Raw genomic sequence first — 18,859 nt, forward strand, 5'->3', positions numbered from 1 at the left:
TTACCTCTTCTTTAAAATGGGGATTAAGGCTGTGAGCCCCACATGGGACAACCTGATCACCTTGTAACCTCCCCAGCGCTTAGAACAGTGCTTTGCACATAGTAAGCACCTAACAAATGCCATTATTATTATATTATTATCTGATCAATCAATTAATCAATCATATTTATTGAGCGCTTACTGTGTGCAGACCACTGTACTAAGCGCTTGGGAAGTACAAGTTGGCAATATATAGATATGGTCCCTACCCAACAGTGGGCTCACATTCTAGTCTATCTGATGCCCCTTCACCCTCTCTAGTGTCTACCATTTTTGGTCTGTTGCTTAAGGAGTTAGTTGAGCAAGCTGCTAATGATATCAGAGTTTGAATGGTCTTCTTGATGGCAGTGAGTTGGGAGGTCTTTTTATTGTTTTATTTTATTTGTCTTTTTGGCTAAAACCTGTCAGCTACTATGCCCTGAATCCAACAAAGGCAACGGCTGGACAGGAAACAGCGTGTGTTTGGCCACACCAGTCAGCCACCCTGAAGATATAAAATGGCAAGACACATTAGTTGTAGGCCAGTGGTGTGAAGGTTCACAGGAATGAACTTTCCCAACTCTCTGAGTAGTTTGGGAAGTGAACCAGGGGAGACGTTTTTTAGTGGGAAGACGGCTTCAGGCTGTGCAATCTGGCCAGAGAGCCTGGTCCTCTGTGAGCCTGAGAGCACAACTGGCAGAAATTATGAACTTGGTTTTCGCCTTCCCATTTGGCAGAGGATGTTTGACGGAGGAATATCTAAGGTCATGGGAAACAACTACCGATTCTGAGAATGGGGGTGAATGGGTGGGGAGCTTCAAGAGGTGGAAGTGCCCTAGTAGCCTCCCTTGTAGGGTGAACGGTGAGGTGAAAGGTCCAGGCTGGCCTTTGAGTCCTGTGGATCCCCACATAAAACTCTTGCATCCCGGAGCCCAATTCCAGTTGTGGGGGACAGAGGAGTTTCCAGCTCTCTCCAGTGGGCAGGGAAAGTGTTTGTTATATTGTTATGTTGTACTTTCCCAAGCAAAACAATGCTCTGCACACAGTAAGCAGCATGGCTCAGTGGAAAGAGCCCGGGCTTTGGAGTCGGAGGTCATGGGTTCAAATCCCAGCTCCGCCAATTGTCAGCTGTGTGACTTTGGGTAAGTCACTTCATTTCTCTGGGCCTCAGTTACCTCATCTGGAAAATGGGGATTAAGACTGTGAGCCCCCCGTGGGACAACCCGATTACCTTGTAACCTCCTGAGCGCTTAGAACAGTGCTTTGCACATAGTAAGCGCTTAATAAATGCCATCATTATTATTATTATGGGTTTGAATCTCGGTTCTGCCACTTGTCAGCTGTGTGACTTTGGGCAAGTCACTTCATTTCTCTATGCCTCAGTTACCTCATCTGTAAAACGGGGATTAAGACGGTGAGCCCCACCATGGGACAACCTGATCACCTTGTAACACCCCCCCCAGTGCTTAGAACAGTGTTTTGCACATAGTAAGTGCTTAATAAATGCCATTTTTATTAGTAGTAGTAGTAAGCGCTCAATAAATACGATTGAATGAATGAACTGGAGTGCCCATCTTGATAGCTCCACTACTGACTGGTCCCTACCAGGCTCTAAAGTAGGAAGAAGGTTGGCTTAGGGACCAGGGGTTTAAGCTAGATAGATCTGCTGTCCTCAGACCAAATACTGGGGGGTTATATTGGCAACCCACCCCTAACTCCCCAGGACACCACCTATAACTAGAGTAGCTTTTTTTTTAAAAAAAAAAAAATGATCGTAAAGCCAGTTTTGAAGAATGAAGGAAGGACTTAAACCCATCCTCCACACACAGTTCAGACTTCTACTTTTTGCAGTACTCAGAATCCCATTCCTAGAGACTCCCTTTCCCTCTTTCAAAAACAAAAACACCTGCAAAACTGTAAATCTCCTTGTGGATGGGAATCGGGCCTACCAACTCTTTAGCATTTTACTCTCCCAAGTGCTTAGTACAGTGCTCTGACCACAGTTGAGTGCTCAATAAATACCAGTGACTAACTGAATAAGCCCCCCTTTCCACAGCCAAGATGATGTTCAGTGTTCTGTCAGTTTATCTTCAATTTTTAATGTGCGTGGACTTGGAGGTAGAGCGTGGCTAGAGAAGCAGCATGGTTCAGTGTAAAGAGCTCGGGATTTGGAGTCAGAGGTCATGGGTTCAGATCCCAGCTCTGCCAATTGTCAGCTGTGTGACTTTGGGCAAGTCACTTAACTTCTCTGTGCTTCAGTTCCCTCATCTGTAAAATGGGGATTAAGACTGTGAGCCCCTCGTGGGACAACCTGACCATCTTGTAACCTCCCCAGTGCTTAGAACAGTGCTTTGCACATAGTAAGTGCTTAATAAATGCCATCATTATTATTATTATTATAGAGGGCTCTGTGTGTGTGTGTGTGTGTGTGTGTGTGTGTGTGTGTGTGTGTGTGTATCTGTATCTCCTCCCTGTTCACTGTTTTACATTAACTGTAGTAATACCTCCAGGTAGTTTAGTTTAGTTAAAAGCCTTGAGCTTGTGCAGAATTATCAATCAATCAATCATATTTACTGAGTGCTTACGGTGTGCAGAGGACTGTACTATAATAATAATAATAATAATGATGTTGGTATTTGTTAAGCTCTTACTATGTGCAAAGCAGTGTTCTAAGCACTGGGAGGTTACAAAGTGATCAGTTTGTCCCACGTGGGGCTCACAATCTTAATCCCCATTTTCCAGATGAGGGAACTGAGGCCCAGAGAAGTAAAGTGACATGCCCAGAGTCACCCAGCTGACAATTGGCGGAGCCGGGATTTGAACCCATGACCTCTGACTCCAAAGCCCGGGCTCTTTCCACTGAGCCACGCTGCTTCTCTTAGCACTTGGGAGGGAACAATACACCAGGGTTGGTAGATATGTTCCCAATTACTAGCCTAACAGCAGCATCCCCAGTGGAAAGAGGAAAGGGGTTGTAGAAATTATTCTGCTGAAGAAAGGGCAAATGCCACCCTGTCATATCTTTGCCTTGTTCTGTTTGGGGGTCAGGATTTGCCTTTCTCTTGGACTGATTTACCCCAATTCACTAAGGTGAAACAAAGGTGAAAATTCAAAAAACAACCAGAATTCAGATCTGTTTGCCAGTCAGTCAGTCAGCGTGGCCAAATGGAAAGAGCATGGGCCTGGGGATCAGAGGACCTGGATTATGAGAAGCAGCACGGCTCAGTGGCAAGAGCCTGGGCTTTGGAGTCAGAGGTCAAGGGTTCGAATTCCGGCTCCGCCAACTGTCAGCTGTGTGACTTTGGGCAAGTCACTTAACTTCTCTGGGCCTCAGTTACCTCGTCTGTAAAATGGGGATTAAGAATGTGAGCCCCCCGTGGGACAACCTGATCACCTTGTAACCTCCCCAGTGCTTGGAACAGTGCTTTGCACATAGTAAGTGCTTAATAAATGCTATCATTATTATTATTATTATTATTATTCTAATCCTGGCTCCACTAATTACCTGCTGTGTGACAAGTCATTTCACTTCTCTGCATATCAGTTCCTTCATCTGCAAAATGGGGATTCAATACCTGTTTTCCCACCTCATGTGGGACCTGATTATCTTGTATCTGCCCCAGCACTTAGGGCACTGCTTGGCCTATAGTAAGGATTTAACAGATACTACAATTATAATCATTATTCAAGCACTCATGGCTCTGCACTTCTTGGATAATCAAAGAAACAAAGAAAACAGCAATTGAAATATTACCCATCTGCTTGCTCTGTGTTATTTTAACAGCTTACTTTTCCAATTTGGTATTTGTAGAGATTTCTGGAGTGGCCCCTTACCCTTGGACATCTAATTAGTGATTCTACTTTGCTCTTTGGCATATTTATTAAAGAAATCTTAGCTTCCAAAGTTTCACCTCTAGCTTTACTTCTATTTATTCTGATGACTTGACTCCTGTCCACATGTTTTGTTTTGTTGTCTGTCTCCCCCTTCTAGACTGTGAGCCCGTTGTTGGGTAGGGACCGTCTCTAGATGTTGCCGACTTGTAATAATAATGATGGCATTTGTTAAGCACTTACTATGTGCCAAGCACTGTTCTAAGTGCTGGGGGGGGGTACAAGCTGATCAGGTTGTCCCACATGGGGCTCACAGTCTTAATCCCCATTTTACAGATGAGGTAACTGAGGCACCGAGAAGTTATGTGACTTGCCTAAAGTCACACAGCTAAAAAGTGGTAGACCCGGGAGTTGTACTTCCCAAGCGCTTAGTACAGTGCTCTGCACATAGTAAGTGCTCAATAAATATGATTGAATGAATGAATGAACCTCTTGCCCTTGAATGAACCTATTTGTGCTTTCCAACTTCTTGTAACAATAAGCGAGTTGTTTCAAGTTCCCGGTTTTGAATACTTATTTTCATTATTTAAATCTCTAACCAAGGAGTAAGTATCTTTCCTCAAAGTTTAAACTCTTATAATAATAATAATAATAATTGTAGTATTGGTGAAGCACTTACTATATGCCGGGCACTGTACTAAGATCTGAGTGAATTGGGTTGGACACAGTCTCTGTCTCATATAAGAACAGTGCTTTGCACATAGTAAGCGGTTAAGAAATACCAACATTATTATAAGGCTCACAGTCTTAATCCCTGTTTTACAGAAGAGGTAACTGAAGCACAGAGAAGTGCAGTGACTTGGTGAAGATCACACAGCAAAATTTCAGAGCTGGGATTAGAACCAGATACTTCTGACTCCCGGGCCCAAGCTCTATCCATTAGGCCTCGCTGCTTCTCTAGCATTATCTCCACTGGATAAAGCATGGAAGGATCGTATTAATATTTCTAAGAATGCTTTGGGTGTAATTATTATTACTATTATTATCGAATGCTGTTGACATGGCAACTCTATGGATATATTTTCTCCAGAACATCCTATCTTCTGCCAATCCGTAACCTTGTTAACAGTTCTTCCATCATCATTGTTACAATTTCTATTCATCTAGCTGCTGGTCTGCCTCTTCCACGTTTACGCTGGATCTTTCCTAGCATTAGAGTCTTCTTCAGAGAATTAGTCCTCTGAAGTTGAAGTCAGGTGAACTTGGCCAGAGTTAAACAATCTTTCTGGAGAATGTGATGAAAACTGTGGGAATTCGTAAGAATGTAATGCATAAGCAGAAAATACAATATTGGTCAGTGCGAAAGAGAGGACACAGGCGAGTATCCGTAGGACACGTAAAAAATCACACTAACCTGTATGAGAGTAGATATACCAGAGGGCTCCAGTCAGGAGAGCGCCGATCACAAATGCTGCAAACGCGATGCCCACTACGGTCAGTGTGTCCAGACCATGGAAAATTGCTAGAAAGAGAGAAAGCACACATGTAATGGGTCCTTTTTGGGGCAGGACATGGTTGGTCCTCCTGTTGTACCTCCCCAAGAGAGTGGTCCATTCATTCGTTCATTCAATCGTATTTCTTGAGCGCTCACTGTGTGCAGAGCACTGTACTAAGCTTGCACCGTACAGTGCCCTGCACACAGTAGGTACCCCACAAATGCCTGCTTAAACTATTGAGCACCCGCTGAGTGCAAAGCCCTGAACTAAGCATTGAGCTCCCCCTCCTCCCCTTCCCCATTACCCCGGCTTACCTCCTTCCCCTCCCCACAGCACCTGCATATATGTATATATGTTTGTACGGATTTATTACTCTATTTTATTTGTACATATTTATTCTGTTTATTTTATTTTGTTAATATGTTTTGTTTTGTTGTCTGTCTCCCCCTTCTAGACTGTGAGCCCGCTGTTGGGTAGGGACCGTCTCTCTATATGTTGCCAACTTGTACTTCCCAAACACTTAGTACAGTGCTCTGCACACAGTAAGCGCTCAATAAATACGACTGAATGAATGAATGAATGTAATCTCAAAATAATTGTGGTATTTGTTACATGCTTACTATTTGCCAGGCACTGTACTAAACTCTGGGGTGGATACATGCACATAATAATAATAATAATGATGGTATTTGTTAAGCGCTTACTATGTGCAAAGCACTGGGGAGGTTACAAGGTGATCAGGTTGTCCCACGTGGGGCTCACAGTCTTAATCCCCATTTTCCAGATGAGGTAACTGAGGCCCAGAGAAGTGAGGTGACTTGCCCAAAGTCACACAGCTGACAGTTGGTGGAGCTGGGATTTGGACCCATGACCTCTGACTCCAAATAATAATAATAATAATAATGATGGCATTTATTAAGCGCTTACTATGTGCAAAGCACTGTTCTAAGCGCTGGGGAGGTTACAAGGTGATCAGGTTGTCCCACGTGGGGCTCACAGTCTTAATCCCCATTTTACAGATGAGGTAACTGAGGCCCAGAGAAGTGAAGTGACTTGCCTAAAGTCACACAGCTGACAATTGGCGGAGCCGGGATTCGAACCCATGACCTCTGACTCCAAAGCCCGGGCTCTTTTCACTGAGCCACTGCTGCTTCTCTAAAATAGCCTTGGACACAATCCCTGTCCCACATGGGGCTCACAGGCTCAATCCCCATTTTATAGATGAGGTAACTAAGGCACAGGGAAGTAAGTGACTTGTCCAAGGCCACACAGAAGACAAGTGGCAGAGCTAGGATTGGAACCCATGACCTTCTGAGTCCCAGGCCCATTATACCATGCTGCTTCTCATAGCCACAGCAGGCTTCACTAATCTTTTTTCTTTAATGGTATTTTTAAGCACTTATTATGTGTCACTGTTCTAAGCTCTGGGGTAGAAACAAGCTAATCAAGGTTGGATGCAGTCCATTGTCCCACATCAGTCGCTCACATTTTTTGAGCACTTGCGGTGTGCACAGCACTGTACTAAGTACTTGCAAGAGTACAATATAACAATATAACAGACACATTCCCTGCCCACAATGAGTTTACAGTCTAGAGGGGGAGACAAACATTAACATAAATAATTACACATAGAGGGCTCATAGTCTTCATGTCCACTTTATGATGAGGGAACTGAGGTCTAGAGAAATGAAGTGACTTGTCCAAGGTCACTTGCAGACAACTGGTGGAGCTGGGATTAGATCCCAGATCGTTCTGACTCTCGGGCCTGCACTCTATCTACTAGGTTTTCTTAATATCCTTTAATAATAATAATAATAATAATTATGGCATTTATTAAGCACTTACTATGTGCAAAGCACTGTTCTAAGCGCTGGGGAGGTTACAAGGTGATCAGGTTGTCCCACGGGGGGCTCACAGTCTTAATCCCCATTTTATAGATGAGGGAATTTAGGTCCAGAGAAGTTAAGTGACTTGCCCAAAGTCACACAGCTGACAATTGGTGGAGTGGGGATTTGAACCCATGACCTCTGGCTCCAAAGGCCGTGCTCTTTCCACTGAGCCACGCTGCTTCTTTCATTTCATAGGTGTTGTTAAGAGTCGAATACTTTGTTGTAACTTAAAACTGTAGCTGAATTTATCCTTCATGCACTACTAAGAATAACCACCCAGATGTGGCATATCATTTTGCGCAGGGTTTTGTCTTAAAAAATACAAAAAGAATTCGAACCCCACGACCTTTCAATGGTCATCATTTTATAGGTTGTTTGGACTTAAATGTTACTCTAATCCTGAGTGCCTTGTCAGAAGCATCCAAACTCCAGACATTACAAACTCAAAACTTTAAGCTCCTCCCCTAGATTGCAAACTTCTTGTGTGCGCAGGGAACATGTTTACCCACTCTGTTGTGCTGTACTCTCCCAAGGGCTTAGTACAGTGCTCTGCACGCAGTAAGTGTTCACTAAATATCATTGATCGATTTAATTTTGTTCAGTCTTTGATAAGCAAAAGGCATGAAAGTGCTAGGTGCCCAGGAATCACAGAGACTGAGACATGCTGGAGGGTAAAATGAACTCTACCATCATCAGAGTTTGATAAACTACAATAATAATAATGATGGTATTTGTTAAGCACTTACTATGTGCCAAGCACTATTCTAAGCTCTGGGGTAGATACAAGGTAATCAGTTTGCCCCACGTGGGGCTCACCATCTTAATCCCCATTATTAATTATTATTAATCCCCATTATTAATTAATCTTTATTAATCCCCATTTTACAGATGAGGGAACTGAGGCACAGAGAAGTTAAGTGACCTGCCCAAGTTCACACAGCAGACAATAATAATAATAATGATGGCATTTGTTAAGTGCTTACTATGTGCAAAGCACTGTTCTAAGCACCGGGGGGGAAATAAGGTGATCAGGTTGTCCCACGTGGGGATCACAGTATTAAGGCTTACAGTATTAATTCCCATTTTACAGATGAGGTAACTGAGGCACAGAGAAGTCAAGTGACTTGCCCAAAGTCACACAGCTAACAAGTGGCAGAGCTGGGATTAGAACCCACGACCTCTGACTCCCAAGCCCGGGCTCTTTCCACTGAGCCACTCTATCAATCAATCATATTTATTGAGCGCATACTGTGTGCAGAGCACTGTACTAAGCACTTGGGAAGTACAAGTTGGCAACACAGATAGGAAGTCCCAGCTAGAACTGGAAATATGCCTGATCTGTTATTTTCCATCTATCACAATGCTGAGTGTGTAGTAAATGATTAATAAATACCAGCAGTAACTACATTAGTATTTATGGAGCTTCTGCAATGTACTTGGCACTATACAGAAAACATAAGTTTTGATGCAACTTATTTTTTTTCCAATACTTTTTAATAGTTTTAAGAAAAGGTGGGGGATTGGGGAGAAAATCTGGAGGAGGAACAATAATGTATGCCTGAGGATTATTCTTGTTTTCATCTCATTAAATAATAATAATAATGATGGCATTTACTAAGCATTTACTATGTGCAAAGCACTGTTCTAAGCGCTGGGGAGGCTACAAGGTGATCAGGTTGTCCCACAGGGGGCTCACAGTCTTAATCTCCATTATACAGATGAGGGAACTGAGGCACAGAGAAGTGAAGTGTCTTGCCCCAAGTCACACAGCTGACAATTGGCGGAGCCAGGATTTGAACCCATGACCTCTGACTCCAAAGCCTAGGCTCTTTCCACTGAGCCACGCTGCTTCTCTTAATGAACGTTCCCATACAATTCTCAGTGGAAGTCTGCCTTCTGCTCCCGGCTGCCGCACCCATCTGAAGTGTTTTCCAACCTGAGTCCTCTTTCTAGACGGAGGACGGAAGCGGGGTTCAAGAGGGAGTGATCTCAGTCTCCAAGTCAGCAAAACGCACAAATAGAATCAATTGTTTTTTTACATTTGGCAATGTTTTTTACATCTGAAATTCATTCCAGACCTCAAAAATAGAAAGTTTCCTTTCGGCTATGAAAACCACCTCCTTCTTAAAAAGTTAAAATCCGTTTACAAGGGAGAGGCCAGTGGTGGAAAGGGCAATTTGCAAAGACCCCCATTTCCTGGAAATGGTACACCGGTCTTAAATCACACGGCTCGGCCTTGCGATTTTCTCTCTCACCCAATCGGAAGCAACGTCGATGGCCGTCTGGCAGAATGGGCCCATTTCAGCCTTTCTCCACATATCTCATTCCTGGTATAAAAGTTCCAGAGCCTCCCTTTAACTATAGGGGAAAATACTATGGAGTCAATGTAGCCTCTTTCTATAGCCTTAACTCCGTGTTTTTGGAGTACCATACATTAAGCAGGCTCTGGTATTTTCAGCAGAGTTCATGGATCTCTTTAAGCGAATAATTTTGCTCCATTTTATGGCATATCATCATCATCATCAATCGTATTTATTGAGCACTTACTATGTGCAGAGCACTGTACTAAGCGCTTGGGAAGTACAAATTGGCAACATATAGAGACAGTCCCTACCCAACAGTGGGCTCACAGTCTAAAAGGGGAAGACAGAGAACAAAACCAAACATACTAACCAAATAAAATAAATAGAATAGATATGTACAAGTAAAATAAATAAATAAATAGAGTAATAAATATGCACAAACATATATACATATATACAGGATATACTAATATATACTAGTAATGTGGAGGACAGCAAAGAGGAGAGAAGGAGGCAGAGATAAGAAACCCCTCTAGGAAAGCTTTGAGAAATCTGCAATTAACTCACGCATTCTTATAATAATAATGACATTTTTATTACGCACTTACTATGTGCAAAGCACTGTTCTAGGTGCTGGGGAGGATACAAGGTAATCAGGTTGTCCCACGGGGGGCTCACAGTCTTCATCCCCATTTTCCAGATGAGGTCACTGAGGCACAGAGAAGTGAAGTGACTTGCCCAGCATGGCAGCGTGGCTCAGTGAAAAGAGCACGGGCTTTGGAGTCAGAGGTCATGGGTTCGAATCCCGACTCCACCACATGACGGCTGTGTGATCTTGGGCAAGTCACTTAACTTCTCGGAGCCTCAGTTACCTCATCTGTAAAATGGGGATTGATTGTGAGCCCCACGTGGGGCAACTTGATCACCTTGTATCCCCCCCAGTGCTTAGAACAGTGCTCTGCACATAATAAGCGCTTAACAAATGACATGATTACTATGACACAGCCGACAGTGGGCGGAGCCGGAATTTGAACCGACGACCTCTGACTCCAAAGCCCATGCTCTTTCCATTTCTAGACTGTGAGCCCACTGTTGGGTAGGGACTGTCTCTATATGTTGCCAACCTGTACCTCCCAAGCGCTTAGTACAGTGCTCTGCACACAGTAAGTGCTCAATAAATATGATTGATTGATTGATTGAGCCACACTGCTTCCCCAATAAGAGTAAAGAGACTGTCATTAGGGTGATATCATTTCAGGTGTACTTACGTTGAGGAATTTTGTTTGGTATGGGACCAACTGGACCTGTTTCAGAAATAAAAACATCAATTAGAATGTGCTCCAGAGAGAAACTTGGCATCACACAAGTTAGGTATTTTTTTTTTTTACTGGTATTTAAACGCTTACTATGTGACATGCACTGTACTAAATGCTGGGGAAGACAGAAGCTAATCAGGATAGACATAGTCCAAATCCCAAATGATCCCCATTTTACAGACAAGGTCCCTGAAACACAGGGAAATTAAGTGACTAGCCCAAGGTCGCACAGCAGACAAATGGCAGAGTCAGAATTAGAACTCAGGTCCTTCTGACTCCCAAGCCCGTGCTTGATCCACTAGGCCAAACTGTTTCTAGACTTTAAATTCAGCCCTTTGGAAGTGACCGCGTATGCCAATCATATATCTGCACGAGGGCCACCCTTTATGAAAGCCGCAAATGAATCAGAAATTCTTGGCAAAATACATTGTAACGACATATCACACAGCATAGAAGCAAATGAAATTGGTGAGATGAACAATCTCCCTTCGCTTACGGACACACTATGACATTAATTGGTAGAGAAGCAGCGTGGCTCAATGGAAAGAGCACGGGCTTGGGAGTCTGAGGTCATGGGTTCAAATTGTCAGCTGTGTGACTTTGGGCAAGTCACTTCACTTCTCTGTGCCTCAGTGACCTCGTCTGTAAAACGGGGATGAAGACTGTGAGCCCCCACGTGGGACAACCTGATCACCTTGTATCCTCCCCAGCGCTTAGAACAGTGCTTCGCATATAGTAAGCGCTTAACAAATGCCATCATTATTATTTATTCATTCGATTGCATTTATTGAGCGCTTAACTGTGGGCAAATTACTGTATTAAGCGCTTGGGAGAATACATTATAACAATAAACATATTCCCTGCCCACAGCGAGCTTACAGTCTAGAGGAGGAACTTCCGTGGGATGGGGACAGTGGTTACGTACTATAGCAGTGATACCATTTGTGAGCACCCATTTACTGCAGTCTTGTCTTATGCCATCGAGTCGCTTCCGACCCATAGCGACTCCATGGACATATAATGATAATAATAATAATAATAATGGCATTTATTAAGCGCTTACTATGTGCTTACAGTCTAGAGGAGGAACTTCCGTGTGATGGGGACAGTGGTTATGTACTACAGCAGTGATACCATTTATGAGCACCCATTTACTGCAGTCTTGTCATGCCATCAAGTCGCTTCCGACCCATAGTGACTCCATGGACATCATAATAATAATAACAATAATAATAATGGCATTTATTAAGCGCTTACTATGTGCTTACAGTCTAGAGGAGGAACTTCCATGGGATGGGGACAGTGGTTACGTACTATAGCAGTGATACCATTTATGAGCACCCATTTACTGCAGTCTTGTCTTATGCCATCGAGTCGCTTCCGACCCATAGCGACTCCATGGACATATAATAATAACAATAATAATAATGGCATTTATTAAGCGCTTACTATGTGCTTACAGTCTAGAGGAGGAACTTCTGTGTGATGGGGACACTGGTTATGTACTACAGCAGTGATACCATTTATGAGCACCCATTTACTGCAGTCTTGTCTTACGCCACTGAGTCGCTTCCGACCCATAGCGACTCCATGGACATATAATAATAATAATAATAATAATAATAATAATGGCATTTATTAAGCGCTTACTATGTGCTTACAGTTTAGAGGAGGAACTTCCGTAGGATGGGGACAGTGGTTATGTACTACAGCAGTGATACCATTTATGAGCACCCATTTACTGCAGTCTTGTTTTATGCCATCGAGTCGCTTCCGACCCATAGTGACTCCATGGACATATAATAATAATAATGGCATTTATTAAGCGCTTACTATGTGCAAAGCACTGTTCTAAGCGCTGGGGAGGTTCCAAGGTGATCGGGTTGTCCCTCGGAGGGCTCACAGTCTTAATCCCCATTTTTCAGATGAGGTAACTGAAGCACAGTGCAGTTACATGACTCGCCCAAAGTTACACGGCTGGCAATTGGCAGAGCCGGGATTCGAACCCATGATCTCTGACTCCAAAGCCCGTGCTCTTTCCACTGAGCCACGCTGCTTCCCTTCATATCTCTCCCAGAATGCTCCACCTCCATCTGCAATCGCTCTGGTAGTGGATCCATAGAGTTTTCTTGGTGAAAATCCAAAAGTGGTTTACCGTTGTCTCTCTCTACACAGTCAACTTGAGTCTCCGCCCTCGACTTGTTAATATGTTTGGTTTTGTTCTCTGTCTCCCCCTTCTAGACTGTGAGCCCACTGTTGGGTAGGGACTGTCTCTATATGTTTCCAACTTGTACTTCCCAAGCGCTTAGGACAGTGCTCTGCACACAGTAAGCGCTCAATAAATACGATTGATTGATTGACTCTCTCCCATGCCGCGGCTGCCCAGCACAGGGAAGTTTTGAATCGTAGCAGATGGCCTTCCACTCGCTAGCCACTGGCCGAACTAGGAATGGAATGGGTAGGCCTCTGCTTGACTCCCCCTCCCATAGTCGAGACTGCCCGGGCTTTGGAGTCAGAGGTCATGGGTTCTAATTCCGGCTCCGCCAACTGTCAGCTGTGTGACTTTGGGCAAGTCACTTCACTTCTCTGTGCCCCAGTTACCTCATCTGTAAAATGGGGATTAAGACTGTGAGCCCCACGTGGGACAACCTGATCACCTTGTAACCTCCCCAGTGCTTAGAACAGTGCTTTGCACATAGTAAGAACTTAACAAATACCATCAGTATTATTATTTATTATTAGAGGACTGGAAACTCTCCAGGTGTGACCCTGAGAGGGACCAGTTAATTCAGTACACTGCATTAACTATTTGGCAACTAAAGAATAGCAAACCAATGCTTTCTCTGCCTAAAAGGTGCTTACGTCCTAATGGAGGAGGCAAACAGAAAATATTCCTCATTGGAGTGGCCGCAGTAAACAGCAGAAATAATAATAATAACAATAATAATAATAATAATAATGGCATTTATTAAGCGCTTACTATGTGCAAAGCACTGTTCTAAGCACTGGGGAGGTTACAAAGTGATCAGGTTGTCCCCCGGGGGGCTCACAGTCTTAATCCCCATTTTCCAGATGAGGTAACTGAGGCACAGAGAAGTTGTCACACAGCTGATAAGTGGTGGAGCTGGGATTAGAACCCATGACTCTGACCCCCAATCCCGGGAAGCAGGAAAAGGAGCAAGAGAGAGTGACAGAAATAAATAGATGCAAGTATACATAGCACAAGATGATCTTCCCTCAGATAGAGACAACAGCAGAAGTTTGAAAAGGAGATGCTAGAGTGGGCTCTCATTGATTCGCTCAATCATATTGAGCAATTACTGTGGGCTAAGTACTGTACTAAGCACTTAAGAGAGCACAATACAACATCACCACACATCTGCTCTGGGACAAAGCCCAGATTTCCAATGGGAAGGAACTACCTACAGAATGACTCCACACCACTCCATGAGAAGCATGGAGTACTTCAACTTGTACTTGTACTTGTACTCCAACTTGTACTTCCCAAGCTCTTAGTACAGTGCTCTACACACAGTAAGTGCTCAATAAATATGATCGATTGATAGATTGAAGCAGTGTGGCCTACTGGAAAAAGCTTGGGAGAGTACAATTTATTTCTATTAGTGTCTATCTCCCCTTCTAAACTGTAAGCTCATTTTGAGCAGGGAATATGCTTATTGTTATATTGTACTCTCTCAAACACTTAATAGAGTGCTCTGCACACACTAAGCGCTCAGTAAAAACACGTGGCTCAGTGGCTTGGGAGTCAGAGGTCATGGGTTCTAATCCCGGCTCAGCCACTTGTCAGCTGCGTGACTTTGGGCAAGTGACTTGACTTCTCTGTGCCTCAGTTACCTCATCTGTAAAATGGGGATTAAGAATGTGAGCCCAATGTGGGGACAACCTGATAATCTTGTATCCTCCCCAGCGCTTAGAACAGTGCATTGTATAAAGTAAGTGCTTAATAAATGCCATTGTTATTATTATTGGTAGTATTACAATTGAATGAATGTATGAGTCGGGGAACCTGGGTTCTAATCCCAGCTCTGTCCCTCATTCATTCATTCAATTCATTCAACTGTATTTATTGAGCGCTTACTGTGTGCAGGACACTGTACTAAGCGCTTGGGAAGTACAAGTTCGTCTGCTGTGCGACCTTGGGCAAATCAGTTCCCTTCTCTGAGCCTCAGCTCCCTCATCTGTGAAATGGTGATGCAATACAGTGTGGCTCAGTGGAAAGAGCCCAGGCTTGGGAGTCAGAGGTCATGGGTTCTAAACCCGGCTCCGCCACTTATCAGCTGTGTGACTTTGGGCAAGTCACTTAACTTCTCTGGGCCTCAGTTACCTCATCTGTAAAATAGGGATTAAGACTGTAAACCCCATATGGGACAACCTGATTACCTTGTACCCTCCCCAGCGCTTAGAACAGTGCTTGGCACAAAGTAAGTGCTTAACAAATACCAAATTTATTATTATTATTCCCGGTTCTCCCTCCTATTTAGACTGTGAGCCCCATGTGGGATTTTGTATCTACCCCAGAGCTTGGCGCACAGTACAGTGCTGTGTATACCGTGTACACATTGTACACAGTACACAATAGCACAGTACTTGGCACATAGTAAGTACTGAACAAATACCATGACACAAAAAACCACCCTGTAAATCCCAGGGATCAGGGTGGAAGCCCCTCTTACTTAAGACTGAGAGCCCCATGAGGGACAGGGACTTGATTGTCTTCTATTTTCCCCAGTGCTTAGTAATAATAATAATTTTGGTATTTGTTAAAAGCTTATAATAATAATTTTGGGATTTGTTAAGCACTTACCATGTGCAAAGCACTGTTCTAAGTGCTAGTACTGTGTCTTTCACATGGTAAGCACTTAAATACCACTTAATAATAATGATAATAATAATAATAACATTCTGCTTGGAGGTAAGCTGCAAAAGCAAAGGTACCTCAGCAACATCTTTCTCTTCCTGCCTCTCCGCTGAGACCAAACTATCCTATAGGCCTCCCAAAAACATCACCACAGTGGCCACATGTGGACCACAGCCATGCGTTAGACAGGCCTGATGGATGTAATCATTAGCATTTTGGGAGAGGACTGATAATGGAGCTTCTATTGTACTTGGAATTTCAGCCAACAGCAGAATTATTTCATGTGATTTGTAAATCTCGGACTCATAATTTAGATTCGAGCCACGTCAGTGCCAGGAGCGTGGATGAACTCAACGACTTTCGAAAAGCCGAAAAGAAGGCTGTGTGTTAGGGCCACTCGTGAGACGTGCTCTCTTCTTGTGTTAAATGAGACCATTTTCCTACCCTTTCAATTGACAGTTCATTCATTCTCTGCTTAAGAGGGCACTAAAAGGGAAGCACAGAAGCTTTCCCCAAAGAAAACGAGCAGATTCACGAGAGCCGCGAACAGAGATTAGAGGCAGCCCTTACTTCGGGAGATGAGTGGATAAAATTAGCTATTTGTTCTGGGGCCAAATGAGGGTTCTGGTTGGCCTGGGGTTCAGAAAATTGTGTGAACTCTGCTGACCAGAATTTTCAGCCTCCTCTTCCTTACAGCAAATGAGGCCTTCTAATAATGGGGGCTTGCTCTCAACCCTGACACTGCTAAACCCATCTTGAGCCTGTCTCAACCACCCGAATCCCCTAAAAGCTGGTGGGGAGAAGAGGTTTAGTGCCAGGCTGGCTGAGGGGAGCTTCCTAAGAGTGATTAGCACCCCTGATGAAAATCCAGGAGCAAAGGTCTCTGCTGTCCAGTGGTTAAGTAATGGAGCCACTGTTGGGTAGGGACTGTCTCTATATGTTGCCAACTTGTACTTCCCAAGCGCTTAGTACAGTGCTCTGCACACAGTAAGCGCTCAATAAATGCGATTGATGATGATGATGATGGTATTTGTTAAGCAATTACTATGTGTCAAGCACTGTTCTAAACTCTGGGGTGGATAAAAGATAATCATGTTGGTCACAGTCCCCTTCCCACATAGGGCTCACAGTCTTAATCCCCATTTTCCTGATGAGGCAACAGAGGCACAGAGTAGTGAAGTGAATTGCCCAAGGTCACACAGCAGACAAGTGGCGGAGCTAGGATCGGAACCCAGATTATGATAATAATTACAATTATGGTATTTATTAAGTGCTTTTACTTTGTGCCAAGCACTGTTTAAGGCGCTGGGGTAGATACGAGGTAATGAAGTGGTTCCACGTGGGGCTCACGGTCTTAATCCCCATTTTACAGATGAGGGAACTGAGCCCCAGAGAAGTGAAGTGACTTGCCCAAGGTCATACAGCAGACAAGTGGCAGAGCTGGTATTAGAACCCACAACCTCCGACTCCCAAGCCCGGGCTTTTTCCACTAAGTCACGCTGATTCCCAGGCCTGTGCTCTATATATCCAAGCTAAGGCACTTTGTCTCTCCTGGATACACATCTTTAATGTACAGATTAACTAGGGGTTAATTTGATATATCATAAAATAAATCATTTACTTAAAATAATAATATAGCAAATCAATCAATCAATCAATCGCATTTATTGAGCGCTTACTGTGTGCAGAGCCCTGTACTAAGCACTTGGGAAGTACAAGTTGGCAACATACAGAGACGGTCCCTACCCAACAGTGGGCTCACAGTCTAGAAGGGGGAGACAGTGAACAAAACAAAACATATTAACAAAATAAAATAAACAGAATAGATATGTACAAGTAGAATGAATAAATAGAGTAATAAATACGAACAAACATATATACATATATACAGGTGCTGTAGGGAAGGGAAGGAGGTAAGGCGGAGGGAGAGGAAGGAAGGGGGTTCAGTCTGGGAAGGCCTCCTGGATAATTATTATTATCACTAATAATAGTGATAGTGTTTGTTAAGCACTTACTATATGTCAAGAACTCTTCTAAGCACTGTGATAGATAGAAGTTAATCACATTTGGACACAATCTGTGACCCACGTGGGGCTCAATTTTGAAGTATTTTACTGTGTACACTCTCCCACTGAATCCATAGCCTGCCGAGCAGGGAGTATACTAGCATGCATGCCCCTTCTAGACTGTGAGCCCATTGTTGGGTAGGGACCCTCTCTATATGCTGCCGACTTGTACTTCCCAAGCGCTCAATAAATACAACTGAATGAATGAATGAATGAATGAATACTGTGTGATCAAAGTCACTTCATTTCTCCGTGCCTCAGTTACTTCTTCCATCCCCCCGCCCGGGCCCTACCTCCTTCCCCTTCCCCACAGCACTTGTATATGTTTGAACAGATTTATTACTCTATTTATTTTACTTGTACATATTTTCTATTCTATTTTGTTAATGATGTGCATCTAGCTATAATTCTATTTGTTCTGACAATTTTGACACCTGTCTATATGTTTTGTTTTGTTGTCTGTCTCCCCCTACTAGACTGTGAGCCCATTGTTGGGTAGGGACCATCTCTATATGTTGCTGACTTGTACTTCCCAAGTGCTTAGTACAGTGCTCTGCACACAGTAAGCGCTCAATAAATATGATTGAATGAATGAATGTTTCAAAGGGATTAGGACTGTGAGCCCCATGTGGGACAAGGATTGTGTCCAACCTGATTACCTTTCATCTACCCCAGCACTCAGTAGAGTGCCTGGAAAATATTATTATTATTATTATTTATGGTATTTGTTAAGTGCCTACCAAGTGCTTACTTAGAAGCAGTGTGGCTTAGTGGAAAGAGCCCGGGCTTTGGATTCAGAGGTCATGGGTTCAAATTCCGGCTCCGCCAACTGTCAGCTGTGTGACTTTGGGGAAGTCACTTCACTTCTCTGTGCCTCAGTTACCTCATCTGTAAAATGGGGATTAAGACTGTGAGCCCCACATGGGACAGCCTGATCACCTTGTAACCTCCCCAGTGCTTAGAACAGTGTTTTGCACATAGTAAGCGCTTAACACATACCATCATTATTATTATTATATGCCAGGCACTGTACTAAGCACTGCGGTAGATACAAGCAAATC

At 43.6% G+C, this 18,859-nt stretch overlaps 1 protein-coding gene across 1 annotated transcript in view; it reads right to left on the bottom strand.

Annotated features, from left to right (window-relative positions):
- Positions 1–18,859, bottom strand: part of TGFBR3 (transforming growth factor beta receptor 3) — a 323,588-nt gene that overhangs the window by 15,432 nt on the left and 289,297 nt on the right. The window contains exons 15-16 of the mRNA XM_038744742.1: positions 10,806–10,841; positions 5,264–5,371 (exon numbers count right to left, since the gene is read on the bottom strand). Coding sequence (XP_038600670.1) covers positions 5,264–5,371; positions 10,806–10,841 — 144 coding nt within the window. The remainder of the gene's footprint in view (positions 1–5,263; positions 5,372–10,805; positions 10,842–18,859) is intronic.

The sequence above is a fragment of the Tachyglossus aculeatus genome, chromosome 4 (assembly GCF_015852505.1).
Source record: "Tachyglossus aculeatus isolate mTacAcu1 chromosome 4, mTacAcu1.pri, whole genome shotgun sequence".
Taxonomy (NCBI): domain Eukaryota; kingdom Metazoa; phylum Chordata; class Mammalia; order Monotremata; family Tachyglossidae; genus Tachyglossus; species Tachyglossus aculeatus.